We start from the raw sequence: 20,277 nt of genomic DNA on the forward strand, positions 1-20,277 counted from the left end.
GAACAAGACGTGTGAGGATGGAAGAGCGGGCTGTCATGTCCTTGGCCGTTTGCCCTGCTGCCTGCTCAGAACGTCTGAGGATCAATAAAACTCTGACATACACTCCATAACCTTCACTGATTCAGTGCTTATAATAAGTCTACAACAGAGCCATCCAGTAGGAAATATCTTTTATCCCTACAGATTGGTTTTCTGATGATCCCGGCTTCTTAAAAAAGTCATATAGTCTTTTTTTTGTCTCCTTGTCAATAGAGCTTTGTCATGGTGAGAGTCAATAATGGGAGGATTAAATAAATACAAACTTGCACTCGGTAAAATGCACAGGTACTCACTTTCACATTTCACACACTCCATCTGTGAAAGAGCTTCGCACTCAAATTTGATCCCCCAGTTTTTTTTTTTATCAGCGAGGGAGAAGGGGGGGAAAAATAACTTCTTGCAGCTTTTTTTTTAACCAGCAGGCGCTTAATCCTCAGTGAATACATTTGCAGTGTGTGTGGATGTATGTGCTTGTGTTTGTGAGCGAGCCAATCTGCCACACCGTCGCTGATACTGAAGGGAGAAGACTTTTTTTTCCCTTTGCCTTCTTTCCACTAGATTTATTTTCTAATGTTGACGTTTATCACTTCAGCAGGCCTGCAATTCATCATCCACCCCCCTCCTCACACCCTCGTCAATAATCCGAAAGAGAGTCAATTTGCTAAAAATCTCTTCCTTTTATTTGGTTTTTACTCTTCTCCTTCCATCTCCCCTACCTGGCTCTTTGTCCCGTGGCGGCTCAGGTGAGAAGGTGAGCAGAGAGTGGATGGAAGCCTGGCGGGGAGGATTTAGGAGTGTCTTTGGAAGCCGGAGACGGCTCCCAGCCTTGTGGGTGAGATACACCTCAATCAATTTCAAATCCCTCTGATCTTTCATTAAGTGTTCGTCACAGGATATCCCCGCTCGTCACTCCAGCACACATAGCATTGTGTCTGGAGTCGGATAAATAGAGGAAATTATGATGCCGCCGAGTGAAGTGAGACGCTTTGATCTCGGAGAGCATCTGTCTCCATCTAAGAAAGTGCAGCTACTTAAAGGCAGTTATTTGCTGTTAGGACTAGCGCTGGGCAATAACTAAGCTGATATGTAGAGCACGTTAGCTGATATCTGGCCCTTCTACACATCAAGCAGATGCTGAATAGCAACATCTGATGGAAATATCTCAGTACTCAGCTGCAGCTCCTCAAAGTGCCTTTCCTGTACATCTAAACTGCACTCTTATTTATGTTTTGCTGCAAATGTATTTGCAGTCAGATTTTTTCTGTTCAGTGTATCTTTGCCATTTGTTTTGCTGTTTTAAGGTCAACCGATCAGCCAACCAAGTAGATATTAAATGGGATGAAAATGGAGTCGAAGCTTCAAACGTATTGTAAAAAAGGTTGTATTTTAACCCTTTTCTGGTCATTTTGGGGCCGAAACCGAACCAAGCTTAACCCTTAAAAAGCTGGGACCGAGTATTCTCGGCTCAACACGTGTGACTTGTTTATGATTGCTAATTAACATAAAATATGAACACACCCGTATGTTTAAGTCCACCAATGGTAAGATATAAACACTGGCCCCGAATTTGCTTATTTCAAACGATAAAGCCGTATGAGTCGTTACAACGAAGCCGCAATTACGAAGCTTTTATCGGGGCCGCGTACCGTAATAACACACCCGTGCCGGCTGAAATTCACAATGGCGAACGTCTACGACAATGCGACCTCGCAAGACTTGATTGATATTTTTATGGATTAGGTGGTTTTCAGTATATGTTTTAGTATATGTACTTCTCCAGAAACATGGCCTGGGAAAGCTTCAAACAAACTGTGATAGTTTCCTGAACCCAATCAAACAGTAGCTAAAAATCAAAGGTAAAAAGAAACTTCAATCTAAAACTAATGGTTCTATACAGTACATAACCTCCAGTCTGTGGGAGTAGGCTCTGTTGCTGACTTATGTCTCCATCCTCCTCTCCTTATGTCGACTTTGAAGCCATTTCAAGCTGGACTTTCCCACTGTGTCACAATCTCAGTTTTTAAGAAAATGCAATCCTTTCAAAACGTAAATGAGACTACAGTTGAGTTGTAGAGGAACCAGTTTTGGGTTTAAAAACTAGACAGTATTCACCAGCTAGTCACTAACTCTGACTCTCTGCCATTTGATTTTGGGAAAGCAATCCACCTACGATGGATTTTTAGAGGTTTTCAGGGAATACAAACAAGAGCAGTGAGACCAAATCAAAACAGTAATGTTTGTAACGGTAAGGAACACAATGACAATGAAGTGAATGACACTAATCTGCTGCTTAGAGCGTAAAGGATGGTTGATAATTCTCTGTCACTACAAATGACCCCTTTCACATGCATCACATTCACATCCAACAAGGCTTTAATGCCATTTTTTCAACATTTAAAGCTGCAATACAATATATATCTTTCACATACAGTCTATGTTTCTATGCATGTTAGGGAACAACCTGTAGGTGTGGCTGGACTCAGCAGAGTGAGAAATGAGTAATTGGTTTCAGGTAGTTAACTTAAAATCAATCAGATTTCTGTTGCCATGACAAAATTTTTTACTTCACACATTACAGACATGGCGCATTCACACGGGATTAAGAGCACAGAAATCCTCTGCAATTATTACAAATCACTATTGGTCCTGAGGTAACAGTAACTCCATGTGAATAGGGCTTAAGTTTTAAGGTAAAATGGGTGCCACTGTAATGATCACTCTGTGCACACCTCAGCATGTATCACACAGCTGTACAGCCTCAACCAGGAGCTTCAGCGGCATCGTTTTCGCACTGCAGCTGAACCGACTGACCGACCGGCACCTAGCGCTCAATCCAGCCTCCAACGTGAAAACAAGAGCGCCGTGGCACCGTAGTGGCAAAAGAACAGGAGGCTAAGATAAGAAGGAGTGATAGATAAGAGGGAGAAAGCGGGTGGCGGGGCGTCAGAGTGAGACAGAAAGGCAACACATAATTTGGAATTCACAGCCAATGTGCTTGTGTGCTGAGACCTATCTGAGCCAAGTTTGTCTCTGATCCTGCTCTGAATTCTAAAATACCCACATCTCTCCATCTCTTCTCACCCAACTCCTTCCCTCCCACCTATTTTTTTTTCTTCTTTCTTCTTCTTCTTTCTTTTTCATTCAGACCCTTGTATTTGTTCTCCTTTTGGATGTACACGACGCTATACTCTGTGTCTCTTTCATCTCCTCCTTCCATCTCTTCATCACTCGTGCGAATGGGATTCATGTCCTACCATGAAGCTGTGAAAACACGAGCATACCCCAGGGGTTTTCTGGCTGTCAGAGAGCAAAGAAGATAGAGGCAGGCACACTGTTTGTTGTTTCTCATTGAATTTTTCATCTTAATCCATGAAATATACATTGCCGGGGCCGGGGCTAAGGCCACAGACCGCATGGGCACATTGTAATAATGCTGCTCTGTTTGTCCAGCTTCGGCTTCGGTTATTACTTGCTGTGGCTCTCCTCCGAAAACGGAGTCAGGGAGGGTGATGTGGTGCATCAGAAGGTCTGCTACATAAACTGTACTCCCCGAAGCGCCTTTGGTTGACATGGATGAGTGACAGGCAGACGTCCCCAAAGAGCCCTCGTATCATGTTTGGAGTGTCAGTGGCAGCGCACCGTGGTGTGAACATTTGCTGAAGGAGCCTGTGGAAATGTGTGCGTGTTTGTGTGTGTGTTCCTGCATCTACATGGCTGTAGTGGAGAGATGAGGTGAGTGTGAGCATGTGGGTGGGTGTGTACGAATGAGAGGAAGGAATGAAAGTGCCCTTGTGTTACATATGTTTGTGTGTATCCATGCATGTGTCGTTTGAGGGGGAAATACAAGACACAAAAAGCCTTTCGGTGTAATGTGCATTTAAATGTGTCTTGTGCATCTTTTTCTATGTTTTCCGAGTGAAGGTGCCTGCCGAAGTTGTTAATTATTAATAACTACAGGCAACAAACTCTCACCCTCTTTCCTTGATTATTCCGTGTCAACTCAGGAACGCCACAACAGGAGCAAATTAGCATAAATCAGCACTCAATAGAGGTGTTTTTTGTTTCTTTCTGTATTGCTGAATACTTTTTTTTTCATTGATTTTCATGAGAACTTATTGTGAGCTCAAGCAGTTTAAATCTTAAATTAAACAAAATACTTTAAAGTCCCTCTCCGGTCACTGATTTAACCCTTAAAAACTCCTCCAAACTTGCACTTTAAGAGCTCAGGGGCACTTGAGAAGTTTTAAACGGCTGAATAATATCCATGAAAAGGATCTGTAAAGTTTTGTCTTTAACTCCGAAAAAGTCAAAGATACAGAGTTAACATTTCCATTATACAACATTTTTTGTTATTTTACAGCACTGTAATACAAGCTGTCTTCTTGCAGAACAGAAGAAGACAATATTCATAGATGTGGGACATAAAGTCCAGGTTAAGATGATGTTAATTAAAGTCTAGGCATGCATGCATGGCCTTTTTAAATACACAACTAAGTTTGCAGTTGCAGAAAACAGGTCCAGGTACATTTAGACTTTATGAGATTGCAAAGCTTGGTTTAACATCCCTCTTTGGTTGGCGGGTTATCTCCTAAAAACTCATCCCTGTGCATCTAAGTCACATATTGAGAAGTGTTTTATTCCCATTTAAATGATCCATTTCTATTTTAAAGTGCCTTACATGTGACTCTACACCACCGTTTTCATTATAATGTGTGGATCTATGAAGTCCCTGGATTCAGTCTTTCCATTCACTGCAGCTCAAACACACCAGCTCACCTCGACTCTGCTCAAACACTGCAAAACTACTCTATGCTACATGTTTGATCTGAGGATGGTGGTTGCCTTGCAGCTAGAAGATCCCTGGCTGGCGTTCAAGCCTGGGATCTTTCTGCCTGGAGTTTGCATGTTCTCCCTGTACATGTGTGGGTTTTCTCCAGGTTCTCCAGCTTCCTCCCATAGTCCAAAAATATGCTGAGGTTAATAGATAATCCTAATGTATGGATAGATGTTGAATGTGGAAAACGATTCTGAAGCTCCCTTCTTTTTCCCACACTGACAGGAATACCTCCTTAGGTTTTTGTTCCATTTGAAACCTCAGTGGTGCAAACACATGTTTTCAAGTCTGCAGCTTCATGTAGGAAATCCTCAGCTGTGGCGTTGCATGCTAATTTAGCTCATCATGTGACTTCTAGTGTGTAAATTAAAAAAAAGCACAATGTGGACTTGTTAACAAGCTAAGAAGCTTGATTCTCACTGGAGGGAGTCTTTAACATGTTCAAAATGGTCCCAAATAAACTTGTTTAAAAATTTATCCAGGACTACAAAGCATTCATGTCCTAGGCACGGGTGAAGAAACAGAAAAGGACAACTAAAACCAACCCAACACATCATGTTTCACCTTCTCCTCTGGTGGATGCTACAAAACACTGAACACCGAAACAACCACACATGGAAACATTAAAATCAGTCAAGAACATCAGATTTTGGATCCCAGCCCTGAACCATTGCATATACTGTAAGTACTGTATGTCACATATCTGTTTATTTCATCCAACACTCACTGCCTTCTGTTCCAGTGCATTATTTCTCATTTACCTCATGTATACAAGGTGATAATAACTCTGTATTTATTGTTAATTATTGCATTTGCATTAAACTTTGTAATCGAATTTTGCACTAAAAACCTCTGCTTCAGTTTCAGCATGCTCCTTTACACATGTCTGCAGTCGCACACACGAGCTAAACACCCGTTTTCCTCCTATAATGTCTTGTTCTTGTTTAAAAACACATAGGTTTTGTTTTATGTAAGAGAGCAAAGAAAACACCAGACTCAAATTCTTGAGTCTTGGCTAATAAAGTTGGTTCTGAAAACTTAAATATGCGTTTTTCCATTAGTAAGCGCCACACACCAGGCTGTACTATCCACCATGTGACGAACCAGACAACTGCCCCGAGGCCTCAGACTCCCCGGAGCCATGTTAGTCCCTGGTTCACTGCATGTCATGGTGTTTTTCAGTTTTGCAACTACTACTGCTACTACTCCTGTCTTGTTGAGGAACACTTTGGCAAAATGTAATTGTAATATCCTTATTATCTGAGTTAAGTTTGTGCATACTTATGAGTGAAATTGAGCTTAATCAAATAAGCAGACATGCTAAAAATATCTGAGGCAAGGAAACATTATTTCATCCTTGCAACGAAGCACATTTAGTCAAGTGTGAAAGTTTTAGGAAGAAATTGGAATATATATTTAACACTTTAATTTTATACTACTGAACTCTCTAAGATTTCGAGCCAATATTGTTTCTTATCATGCACATTTATTTGATAAGCTATTAGCTTCTTTGCAGTTTTAGATTCTTCATAAACATGTACAATCCAGCAGTAGATTATGATATCTTATATTAGATAAACATAGATGGCATTTTATTGATTTCAGCAGCCTGTGAAGTAATTAAAAGTAGCTCCACTCTTGCCGGCTGCATCATAAAGTGATGCACACATTAATGCATCAATAATTACAATCTGATGATACAATATTAATTTGTTTTTTTCTCATCGCTGCACTTTGTGTGAAGTTAATGGATGCATATAAATAATTCCTCACCTTCTCACCTCGAGTATGTTCTGACGTTATTATTTTTGTGCTTTGACTTTAAATTTTAAATCCACAACTTCTTTCTTTAAACAGAGTCTTACACTTTGACTTGAAGCAAAAGGACAGGTGTAGCTAAACAGATTAATGACGGCACAGCTCTATTCAAGCATCCCAGAAAGCCGTGACAGTGAACCACCATGCACAATGCCAAGACCTTAAACCTCCTGCAGTTAGATGGAATTCAGCCATTGTTTTGCTTAAGAAAGAAGAAGGCTAGCAGACTAATTTCAGCCAATATCTGGAGATGAGGTAACAGAATAGGTGTTGGGAGAATGAGAAGTTGGCTCGTGCATTAATATTAGAGTCAGTAGAGTGCTGTTTGTGCATGAAAGAAGCTGTCACTGCACTGCATGCAATAGGAACTTGAAGAAAACAAGGTAAATACACATGAGAGGAGCTTCAGCTGTAGACTGAGAACACAGAGGTGCAGCACAGATGCCACAGGGGGCCGTCCAGCTGTATAAATCCCCCCCTTTCTCCAGGAATGACAGTAAAACACTAAGATCTAAACGATAATATCATTTGAAATATTACTTTTCTCAGCAATTTGTCCAATGCCAGTTTCAGCATCATGTGTCGCTGCTGTTAATTCTATGTAGCCCAGCCACGCTAGACTCAGGTCAGAAGACGCAAGGGTCTAGGAGCTCTCGGCAGGGAGGGAGGCGGGCTAAAAGGTTGTCTATCAAATCACTCTGCAGCAATTGGGTAGGTATACAACCAATCAGCGCAACGAATAGGCTGACGTAGTTCCTAGAGCGCCGGATTTCAGAGGATGCGGGAGTTCGGTGAAGCCTTTTTTATACAGTCAATGGGTGAAGCTCAAGTATATTACTGACATGTTAACAGAAAGATTATTCAGAGTCGGTGCTAATGGAGCTCAACGACTGTTGTCGTTTTTGTTGTCGACCCTGGCAGAGAATTAAATTCGTTGCCGTGGGTTGTCTAGCGCGGCTAGGCTAAATTCCATGTGCAATATTTCATCTCTTTATTTTTTAGCTGCATTCGTAATGCTTCATGATCACGTCTAGAATTTTATTTTCATTTGCAACATTTTTGCAATATTTCACTTTCACGTACAGCTCTGTAAATGTAATGTGCAATATTTCATTTTTATCAAAATTTTCAGGTTAAAACATTTCATTATCATGTTTGATATTACCTCATAATACGTTCTATTATAGCCTTTTTTTTTAGCTTATTTAATTTCAGTATTGCATCGTACTCATATCTTCTTGTTTTTTTTTATTTTTTAGGCACTGCATTTCTTATGTTTTGTCATTTTGTTTATCTGGCACAAGAATTTCCAGATTAAGTTTTATTTCATCGTATCTTATCCTAAATATGTACAGCGCAGCAATATGTTTTGTGCAATATTTCATAAATTTAACCCAAGCCTTAACCCATTTCTCAGGTGCAACATTTCAGTTTCATGTGCATCTTTTCATTTTTATCTATTCTTCAGGTGCAATATTTCATTATCGTGTGTGATATTACTTATTACTTCAAAGTAACTGGCAGGATTGCTTTGTGCTGTTCTTTTCCAGCCTTATTTTAGCTTATTCTTTTAATTATAGTACTGAATCACACTCATATCTTGTTGTTTTTCTACTTTTTAGGCACTGCATTTCTTCTGTTATGTCATTTTGTTTTTTCTGAGCAATATATGGCAGAAATTAGAAAAAATCCTACAGGATTAATAAATCTATAATGAGTAATATTAGATAAAATGAAAATCACATTGACAATAATAAAGGTTAGTGTTATCTTGTGTCCTCTTATTGCATCGTATTGCATCTTATCTTAAATATGCAGTGTACAGTGTTGAGGTATACTGTCTAAACACTTTATCCCATAGCTTACAACAGCAGCTAAATCAAAAATGACAACATAAAACTATATTCTATTGCCTTTAATCAGTGGTGACACAAAACCACATCCCTATATAGCACAATATTCCCATCAGGGCTTCCGTCTGATTCTTAAACCGCTCACAAACCAAACACTACCTTACAATGGAAAATGAGAATCAATGATCCCTCACGGCTCCTCGTGTTGGTTCATACCGTTCCATGTATGGCACACGCGTGTCCACTCACCATCTGGTCGCTGGTATTCCAGTTAAGCTCAAGCTGCTGTAAACGCTCATTATGTAAACAGTGTCACCCCCGGGAAGGTATGATGTTAATAATCCCGTATTATATGTTGACCTCATAGGAAACAACCCGTGTAAGAGCTATGAATATTCATGCAGTGATAACATTTTTGTTGTTAGTTTGCTGAAATAACACAGTCTGTTGTCTCACCTGAAGAATCTGCATTAAAAAGCAGCAGAGATAAAAAAAATGACTCTGCTGTTCGGCTTAATAAAAATACTTATTTACCGGCGATAATGCTGACTGCGTGTACTGCAAGCAACTGGTTGTGAAACAGCTTCGAGGTATATTTTTTCCAGTTCTTTATTTCCGTGGGGGGAATCAAATGTGGGAGGTAAGAAAATACAAAGTCAAATAAGAAGCGGTAATGTTATCAGAGGCCATGAGCCATAACCGTGATAATATCTGTCTTTCCCTGCCGAGGTAGGGGTAACTTGATAGAGGCAATACATTGCTGGCCATATACGCGCTGATGCACACAGGTACACATCAAACATCTTATATTAGGTCTGTCAGAATGGAGAGGGAAGGAGGGAGGGTGATGTGGAAACAGACACGGTTTGGCATAAACACGTAGCCACAGAAAAGTACCTGACGGACGAGGAAAGACAAGTGTACAACTAAAAATATACATGCATTTGCAGATGTATGCATGATACGTCTGTGTAATATAGCATTTAGCCTCCACAGCCACTCATCTCATTCCACATCTTGTGTCAGAGTGTCTGCACAAGGCTTTTCAATTATCCGGCAGACGCATCTTTCCTCCCAGTGAATTAGCATGAGGGGAAAAACTCAAGTGGGTAATGGAATTCCACATGCTGTTACTCCATTAGAAAACACACAGCCTGACTGGTAGTTAATGCATGTTTGAGGGATGGAGGTGGAATACATATATGTGTATAACATATGCGGGGTGACATTAGATGAAAAATGTGCATTTGTCCATGAAGATCATTACATTATCATATGTATTATTACAGCTTTTATCCCGAGGTTGAAAGAGTGCAAACTATAAAAAAAACCCTCTACTGATGTGACCTCTGAGTGGAGCTTTTTAAGACCTCTCTAACATCATTTCAAATCAATTAGGCTTCAAATGTTAAAAACAAACAAACAAACAAGCAGTAAACAACAGGCAATAGAGAAAGGAAAGTTCAAACTGAAGCGGCCTGGTTTTTAAGAGCTCTGAAATCACATTCAGTCCTTAAATGTCACATGCATCCATAAAGCGGTAATTGGAGCTTTCATTGTGAGGACTTTGAATGGAGTGGAGCATACTTTGAAAGGTTCTACATATGAGATTTTGAACAGTAATATAACAGCAAACAACTATTTCCATGTAAAGATATAAGAAGAAACTCTCTCGGTGTGTTATAATCCAAGTTTCTTTACGTCTCTATGTGAGTACTTTTAAGGGCATGTGAGTCCCTCCCATTGAAATTGAGATTTTGAACATTAATATAACAGCAAACAACTATTTCCAAGGTAAAGATATAAGAAGAAACTTCCTCGGTGTATGCTGCAATCCACGTTTCTCGACTTCTTTATGTTGGTGCATGTGATTCCCTCCCATTGAAACTGAGGTTTTGAACATTAATATAGCAGCAAATACAGCCATGGCCATAAGTTTGGACACAACATGACTTATGTCTGTTTTGATGTCTATTACAGAACATAACTAATATTTTTTGACAGCACCAGTTTAATTAGTCAACAAATCAACAAGGGATATAATATTATCAATAAATTCCAACAATTGGAACAATTTTGTTCCCAAAACATACATCAGAAGAAAATAACAAAAAAAATGCAGTACTTTCACAACCGAATTTGGTAAGAATAACAAAATGACACCAAACTCTTTTGATGTTTTTTTTAAATATGAAACTTAATATAGTTCTCAGGAGTTGTGTATTATCACCCAAACACTTCAGTATTTTGTGGTATTTTCTAAGATTCACAAGCGTCATGTACTTGTGTCCAAACTTATGGCCATGGCTGTGAGTATTTCCAGTGTAAATATATAAGAAGAAACTCCCTCGGTGTGTGTTGTAATCCAGGTTTCTCTATGTTAGTGCATTTAGGTGCATGTGAGTCCCTCCCTTTGAAACTGTTGGCCCTTCCTGTGCTTAACAAAACACTAGGACTGAATCCTCAAACTACATTTTAAAATCAAAAGTTCAGTCCAGATCACACAACCAGTGCCCTGAAATTAATGTTCTAATTCATGTCTTTGTGTTGCTTTGATATATCTGTGTGTGTCTGTACTGCAGTATGTCATGGTTATACATGCAAAGTGGTGCAGAGTAGATCAAGTGAAGATAATGTCACTGGAGTTGACATGTATTTTACCATGCTAGTGTACGCTAATGGATATGGCCAGATTAGTTGTTGTTTTGTCTGCTCTCTTGTACACAACCTTTCTGACTGCAAATTAAATGCAAAGTGAAGGAGGAGGCTTGTCAAATGCACTCAGAGGTTCTGAATGTCACAGATAACACCTCCAAGTTACCTGCTACAGAGATCGTGTTGTAATATTTGCTGTGTCTTTATCTTCTCAGGTGCTGCGATGTGATTTTCTCTCTTAATTGGAATCCATACGAGCTGCCAGACATGAAATGTGACGCTGGGGTCGTAATTCCAGCTTTGCATGACTCCAGCTTGTCACCTACAGTGTCTGCACAGCAGTGAGTTAACGCCATGATCTGCTCACTCAGGTTGCAGTCGACTGTGTTTAAATGATGCAGAAGTTAAAAGACAGGAACACTGTAAAAAAAAGAGGTTTTGACTCTTTTCAAGTGTACGTTTTGGGACAATTCACTTTTATAGCTCTGCAATCTACGCTAAACATAAAAAAACAGGCAAAAAAGAAATGTCCACAAGTGACAATTTGTTCTTTTACAACATCTGATTGCAAAATTACACATTTTTTTTTAGTAGGTTTGAATCAACAAGATATATTTTTATTTCACAGACATTTACCATTATTTGAAAGAGAAAAAAAATACATATATTAAGGATTAGAAATTTTATCTGACTATTTTCCCTGTTTTTTTAAAAAAAATTACAGATAATATATTAAAAAAAAATCACAGAAAAAATGATTAATTTTCATGTTGATTGTAGAAAAACTGGTCAAAATTGCACATAATGTTTTAAACAAATAATAATCTGCTTTTTTACAGTGTGCCACCATGAAATTGCACTGTTTTACCGATTTTAAATCAACTTAGAAATAGAATAATTTTACAGAAAACATATGCTTTTTCTGGCACTCATTTTTTAAAATGCTTTTTAATTTAGTTTAGTTATTTTATTCATAGTGTAGTCTTTAAGTACAACCATGCCTCGTCTGTCCTGTTATTATGTTTCAAGCCAATTCTGAATTTAATTTGCTAAAAAGCATGATGAAGAACATGATGTGTACACACTATGCACATTTCTATATAGGCTGCATCCTTTACACCCACCTTTTCTATTAGTTTTAGCCACTAATGATTAATATTTATGATATTCTGATCGCACGCTTGTGTCTTCAAAGCAATCAGAGACTATTTCTCCTCTAATATCCAGCAAACATTCTGACGGTTTTGAAACTTCAGCATTTACCAAAATTTCCCTTCACCTGAGGATTCATCACTGTCGCGAGGCGCTGCCAGCGTCTTTTCGTAAAGCCTAAATGTCTTGTCTGTTTGTGGCTCTTTTGGTGACGCAAAACACGTTTTTTCTCGCCTAAATAATGCAGCGCAGATGAGATTCTGAAGGATTTTACTCTTTGTGTGCGAGTGTGTGTATTTGTGCGTGTTACATCTTGGGTAATCTTCACCTGCAGTCATATGCAGTCCCTGGTGAGAGACTGTGTGACTCACGACCGACACATCTAGCCCACGGCTTAGAGTTCTTCTGTCATGGATTTAAGCTTACACACACAAAGATTTTAATATTTAACCTACCTCACTCACACACACACTCACACTAATCACTGCAGTATCACCACAAGCCCCCCCTTTGACTCATCTTACACTGAAAAGTCATCTGTGATACAAACATATTTCACACCACAGCTTCAGGTTTTTATCTCAGCATTAAGCTCAGGTTATTTTCCACAACATGAAGCCGACAAGGATCCTCGTCTGTTTTACCCTCCGCAATTCAAATCAAGTGAACTCCCAAATGCGACGCCAGCGATGGCAAAATGTTGTGCTCACCTCCGCAAATTAGCCCCAAATTGCCCCTCAGATTTCAAACCAAGCATGCAAGTTGTTCTTAGCAGTTAAAATGTAAACACCACAATCAGCATTTTAATTCATGATTGCCAAACAAGCCGTAAGCTAATCACGGAGAGGAGATAATGAAAAAGCAAAAAGGGAGAGGAAAACTAAAGAGGGAGTCTGTGATTAGGTCTTGCCTGGAAATGTCTGTTTTTCTTTCCCCTCTCTGCGCTCTGGGCTGTGCATTTTTAAGAAAATGCCATCTACGGCACTTTTTTTTGTGATCTGCAAGCACAAGATACTTAAGTCAAAGTCAAGGTCGGTGAAAGACGTGTTTTACTAAAAATTTACTTCTGCATGGAGTGTAACACTGGAGGAGATATTTTCCTCTTTGTTGACTCTACCGTGTCAAATAATAGGCTAATAAAAAGCGTTAAAGTGGGCCTGTATCCACTTTAGTGAGCTGATTCTCAAGAAGTGACCTAATAATTCTAAAGGCTAAGGTAATGGCCCTGGGCTTGGTAGGACCTTTGGTTAGATGTATATTCAGAATCGACAGGCGTAAATGCCTTTAACCTTTTCCTCCGGATTCATTACAAAACGCTGACAGCAAGGACCTGATGTCTGTCTTTAGGAATTATTATCTACTGACATTTCAGTGAAGTCTACCGAACATATACCTTCTAAAGACAGCGATGTTGTTTTAGCTGCGAGTTAACCTTCCTCCTAATATCCCCACAACTTTAATGTGGGGAAAATGATAATTTATCAAAAAAAAGCAACCTCAAACATCTGAAATGAGATCAGGCAGTGGCTTATTTTCCTCAAGAAGTAACCAAATCCACTAAACTCCCGGCTAAATATTCACTCAAGGTCTAATTAATTATTTACCGCTCACCTGTGGCAATACCAGTGTAACTGTGGAGAAAGAGGGGAGCCTTGCTGAGCCATGACTTTTTTGCCAACTATTTTATAGTTTGAGGCTACAATCACTGTTAATATTAAATGAAACCCACTTTGTTTGTGCACTCTTGGCTGTCAATAAATCATTTGAAATATTAGCAGTGCTGTGTGTTACCCCATGCAGCCAAAAAAGGAAACTCCGTCGTGTTTCACAACATGCCGCTTCTCCGGATGAGTTGGCAAAATCTCCAGCCGTCGTTTCCCTATTAATAAATTGATTAGCGCGTGAGACTGGAGGAATGAAGACATTCACTGTCCAGTGACTTGCAGCGAAATTATAGGAGATACCCTGCTTGGCTAGAGATGCTGTGATATCTAAAAAGCCGTATTAAAAATGCATCGCCTTTCCTTCCTTTGGAGGTTCCTGCAATTACTCAGTTGGTTTAGAAACACGCAGGGAGGCATTCCCCACATCGCCCTCACCCGTAACTCTGCATCTTTATCGCTTTCCCTCTTCTATCTAATGCCACTCCACTTCCTCTCTCACCTATACACAGATGCAAACGCTTCCATCGCTCTGCACTCTAAAGGCGCCTCAGAACTGCTTGTTGTTGGCCCTCATCTTTGCAGAGCAGATGGCTGCTTTCCTGCGCCACATGGCCAGCACTCAGGAGATGAGGGGAGCTCTTTAAGAAGAAAAAGACTTTCAATCTGCTTTAGCAACTGTAGCTCCTCCTCATCATGGCATCTTTTTTCGCACGGCGTCAGCAGCAGCAGCAGAACTTTCTACTCCCAACCACCTCGACGTACCTCCACTGCAGGGATTTTGAAGGCCTGCCTTCATCTAGCTGCTGCTGCTGATTATGTAAATATTTAATGCTTACGTAAAAGAGTCAAACACAAGGTCGCTATGAGAAATTATTAAGATGCCTGAATGGATGCACGGTCAACTGGACGGGAACTCGCGGCTCCCCGTTAGGTTTTTTCTATCATGTTTCTGCAACATGTGGGAACACTCTGCATATGTATGGAGAGCTGCATTTATTATTCATGCCGAGAGTCGAATGTGGTGGAGAAGGAGGGTTATTCTGGAAGCGGGTGGCGAGCAGACAGGCTAGGGGAGTAAGTTATCCGTCCTTCTAGGGGTCTGCAATATTTGTATAATTCAGTTTTAGCATCATGGGCTGAATTTGGCATGAAAACCGCCACAAGGAAGCGAATGATCCTTGTTTCTGGCCATCACCTTGGTTGTAATGCTTGAAATATTAGGGCCAGAAAAATGCACCCAAGCACATTTGAATTCTAAATGGATGAAGGTAAAACTTACAATGTGGAGCATGATGTAGTCTCCCAGGCGTGGGGCGCTGTCGATGCGGACGAGGATGCCGTCTTTGATGGTGGTGCTGAAGCCCACCGCCAGCCGGTCTGTCCGTGTGCTCGGCCTCTCGTTATTGGGCCACGTGTACGTAATCAGGCCCCCTCCTTTGCCAAAGATGTACGTGGTGCCAGCTGCGCAGAATAAAAAAAAAAAAGAGAAATAAGAAACAGCAGGGGTTAGATTTGTTGTCGAAGAAATAGAGGCAGATAAAAGGAGGTAAACTTCACTTGCGCAATGTACAAACATACTCTAACTAGACACCAGGGAGCTCAGTGTTGTCACAAACAAGAAATGCCTGACAAACCAGTTCCAGACTAACTCCATTAGGGGCTAAATCTACTGTAATTCCTTGTGCTGCTACCTTGGAGCTACTACAGTGTAACCATGTCGAGTTCTATTTTTGGATTTTAATGGTATTCAGCAACCACCACCTTTTGGGTAGAAGTCAGCAGCTCCCCTGGCGACATCTATGACCTATCCAGCTCTTAAATATAGCCCCTTTCCAGGGAATATCAGCCGGCATTGGCCAGAATCGGATAAGTCCCCCAATCCTCATGTTTTATATATGAGACCTGCAACCAAAGAACAAAGGTTGGCACAAGAAAAAAGAGTCGGGGGGTCGAGGGGGGAGATCGAAGAACCTTCGTCGGGTTTAATTTAACAAATGCAGTGTGTAGAGGAAGAAAAGGACCTCAGTACCGTCGGGGGAGGAGAAGCTTGCCAGAAATTTTTGCAATTACATCAGCTTCCATGCAGATTTGTGTCAGATTAGAGCCTCTGACTGGATCAAACTTGGCCTTGAGACACAAAATCTGTTGAAATTGTTTGTAGAGTTTCATTTTTTTTATCATCACATGGAGAGAAAAAAAGAAGTAAAGTTTCACTACTTGGTTGCAGGGTCGGATTCAATTCCAACTTCTGAATGTTCCCTAAGGTGTGTCAGAATTAAAGCACTGAATCCTTGAGCCGCTTAGCCATCTCGTCCACATTTAGGCAAAGATAATCGAGAGATCAAAGGCATTAGACCTACAGCAGATAGACTAGTGGGTGAATCAATATGGCAGACAAAACAGACTCCTGTGGCCTGAGGGAGGAGTGCAAAGCATTTGGCCCACCGCACAGGCTGACAGGGGATTGCTAATGAAGCCGCTGAGTTCTTGCATCAATGTATTAATTCATTTTTCTTCAACCCTCCGCTTCCCTTTCTTCCGTATCACCTCCCACCACCCCCCCGCCATTTCTCTTTTCCGTTCACTTCCTCTCCGAGTCACCTGAACATCTGCTTGGCCGTGTGATGGGTGCCCAGCTGTCTCACTGTTTCCCCTACGAAGCGGCCAACAATCTGCTCTGTGGTCTATAATACCCTGGAGACTGCAAGAACATATGGAAGAGAGGGACTAAGAGAGAGGGAGAGACTCGATTGACCAGATGAGCATCTCAATTTGCCTTCAGGCACACAAACAGGTCTGCATTTTACGCAGCTCAGGTGTCAGCACTGCAAAACCACAAACTAAGGTCGTCTATGTGACATGAAAAATGACTAAACGAACGAAGCATTCGGCGCCTCAAACAACTGTTTGGCTTCTTGTGACTAATAACCATAAATGGATGGTTTAACACAGACGCCTGCCTTTGGGACTTCATTTTTTTCCCTCCAGAACAGAAACAATGAAGTCACCTGATTGCTTCCAGAGACACAAATGAAGCTGATGAGTGCGTCACCTGCCTCGAACGGCGCGTTTCATCCACGGCGCTGCATCTGACGACGAGCCCCACGCAGGCGACAGATAGCAGCCTGCAACCACGACTGCACCGGATCTGGCCCTGCTGTCTCACTGCCTCAAAGTTTCTTGTTGCCAAAAGAGTTCAGGCAGACTTGGGATCAGCTTTCCCCGGCAAACGAGCAAACTTTGCCTATCTCATCTAACACACACTCTTTTTTTCTGGAGGGGATGACGATGATGAACAGCAAAGATACAAGCACCCCGGGGAGCCAATTATCACATTGAGGAGATTTGCTTAGTGTTTCAAGAAGACAATGTTCGGCATGAAACACACAGAAGCAGCCACACACACGGCGACTGACGCACACACACACACACACACACACACAAGCAGGCGGGCTGACGGAGGCACAAATGCACATCATGATGCTAAAGCGTGCAAACACGTGTGCACACACGCACAAACACCGAAAACATGATGCCTTCTCACATACAATCGCACAAGTGGGTGATTATCTGCACAAGTACAGAGAAGAGAGAGAACCCGAGATCTCCGAGATGTAGCACATTTCCCTAACAACCTGCTGGGCACAGACTGCACCGGCTGCATTTCCACACCGAGAGGAAGTCCACTGCATATCAATTCGTGCATTCATTGCATGCAGAAGTATCGAGTGTGGCATCATTTCTGACACTCATCTGAGGATTTCGACAGGGAGAAAGAACTGTATGGATGGCTTGCAAACTGTGCACAAAAAAAAAAAAGAACTGTAGTGCCCAGACTCAACTCCCAAGGTCAAGAGTTTCATTTAAATAATGTCACCAAAGCCAGAGGCCCTTTTCGGGCGACAGGGCTTTTCCACTCAAGTGTGGATGTACGGAGCAGCGATATAATTAAATTTCAGCAATTTTGCAAGGAGACTAATTAGAGGATGAGGGTAAGCAATGGCATATTTTAATATTTCCAGCATATTTTAGCACACACACTCTCAATTACCTCACCTAACACCTCCTTGGGCATTAACGCGACTCTCAACCTGTTAATGAGCAGTATCTTTCCAAGGTGTTTTTTTCAACCTGCTTTTAAAAATTTGCTATACTAAAAGCAGAAACCAAAAAAAAAGAGAAGGTGCTTTTCTTCATTAAAACTAAAGAAGTTAACATGCACAATCTGGAGCACTGTGCAATCTGCAAAAACATAAAATTTAAAATTTAAAAAAGTGCCCGCAATTAGAAGTACAGAAGCGCCACAGAAAAGGATTCCATTCATTGTCCGGAAAATGACTTGGTTCATTAACAAGACAACCGTTTTAGAAAAGTCTGTGTAACAGAGTGTGGCAAAGTAATGTGCTTCTGCTCTTATTTTACCTTGATTTGCATGGCATCTGTGCAGCAAAGACTTTGATACAATGCCTAGGATGTTGATCCAGTGAGCTGCGTTAAGGCAATAAGGTAGAAAGGAGTCCAATTTGTTCTTTGCTTCATGGAAATGGCTGAAAGTGCTCTTTAGTTGAAGTTTCTCTGCTTTATTTGCCTTTTGTTTTTCTCACAGACTGTTTTTTCCACCATTGTGGTCAATGTTGGCATTCTTCAGATGGGCAATGACAAATTATTCCCATCATTACTTACAAGGCTGCAGCATTAAACAGCAGTAAACAGCAGGAATTAGGTGTTGAGTCTGCGCGCGGCTTTCACTGACATGAAGCCTGGTGAAAAGCCAAGTGCAGGGAAAATATCATCAAAGGAATCAAAATCTACAAACAGATTACAGCACAGGATGTTATTTTTGTGGATCAGAGGGGACTTTCATCTCCATCTTTGAATAATGCAGTCTTACTATGGCCAGTGGGTATTGGAGAGAGGCCATCTGAAATCTAATTGTAGCACATGGGTGCTCCATTGATTTGAGAGTAAAAGGATGGGAGATAGCAAGCTTTTTGAAAGGAATAATGAGCAAAACTGATTTTCTTTTATTATTCCTTGAAAGCTGACAATAAATCAAGGTAAAATGCTTCCAAATTAGTGCTGTGACTCGAATATTACTTCAATTATCATCTCGATTAATCAGTTAGATGATCTGTTAATGTGAAATGTCAGGGAATGGTGAAAAATGCAGTTTCAGGTGTTCTTGTTTTGTCCACAACCCACAGATATATTCAGTTTAATGTCATTGAGGAGAATAACAAAAATTGTGAAAATATTCACATTTCAGAAGCTGGAATCAGAGAACTGAGACTCAAATTTCTGAAAATAGTTCACCATTATTTCAATAGTCGACACTCAGAATGACAGCCAAAAAACCAACTAAAAACTAGTGGTGTTGGTTGCAAAATGGAGGCGATGCACTTATGCATTAGTCACCGCTGCTGTGATTTATTGCATCTGCAGCATCCGTCCGTTTAGAGGCAAACTGTAGATGAGAGACTAGGTCAAAGCCTTGGCCTCTATTTCACAGAGGTCCCCCGAGGCGTGGAGGAGCAGACAGAAGGTCAGGACACCTGTCTGCCCAACAGAACTATGTTCTGTCCTTCAGGCCCCCACGTGACGCTGCCCAACTACAGGAGGATACAGTATTCTCACACAGAGCCAGAAATCACAGAAGGTCACCGCTTTCAATACGCCTGACCAGCGGGAGGAAAGAAACTTCGGCTAGCAAGATAAAAGCCACTGCTGAAGCTTAATAGCGATTAAAAAATAATGGAAAACATTTATTTATACCGGAACGCTCTCCTCCTCGCTCTCTATCTTCCACATGCACATTTAAACTTTAGCGGGCTACAATGCTATCTATAAAAGAGCAACAGGGGTAGAGCAGCTGCTGTTCAACGTGTGCTATAACTGGGTAATTGCTTGTATTCAGACTTCACACCACGCTGTGATAAATCCCTCTATGTAGAGGCAGCAGTACAGTAAAGGACTGTCCAGCTGCACAGAGATGGCAGTCAAGGTTTGTTTTTTTTGTATTGTCCTTGTGAGAGCTGGATTGGGTAGTCTGAGTGTTCCCGTACCTTTGTGTGCATGTGTGTTTACGGACAACCACAAAGAAGACGGTGGCACAACCAGGCAGCTACCCACAAGGCACAAACTGCAGTGTGTAAACGCTGTGTGTTTAAGCACGCACGCACACAAACACACGCTCACAGTAATCTGCGCAGACAGGTATGAGTTTGAATTTTTGCGCACATATCAACACACACTTCCTCCCTTT

General features: G+C 41.0%; 1 protein-coding gene across 1 annotated transcript in view; it reads right to left on the reverse strand.

The window, feature by feature from the left end:
- LOC110957341 (neurexin-3b) overlaps positions 1–20,277 on the reverse strand; it is a 373,395-nt gene that overhangs the window by 73,910 nt on the left and 279,208 nt on the right. Inside the window, 1 exon segment of the mRNA XM_051936556.1 lies at positions 15,295–15,476. Coding sequence (XP_051792516.1) covers positions 15,295–15,476 — 182 coding nt within the window.

The sequence above is a fragment of the Acanthochromis polyacanthus genome, chromosome 16 (genome assembly GCF_021347895.1).
Source record: "Acanthochromis polyacanthus isolate Apoly-LR-REF ecotype Palm Island chromosome 16, KAUST_Apoly_ChrSc, whole genome shotgun sequence".
NCBI lineage: Eukaryota > Metazoa > Chordata > Actinopteri > Pomacentridae > Acanthochromis > Acanthochromis polyacanthus.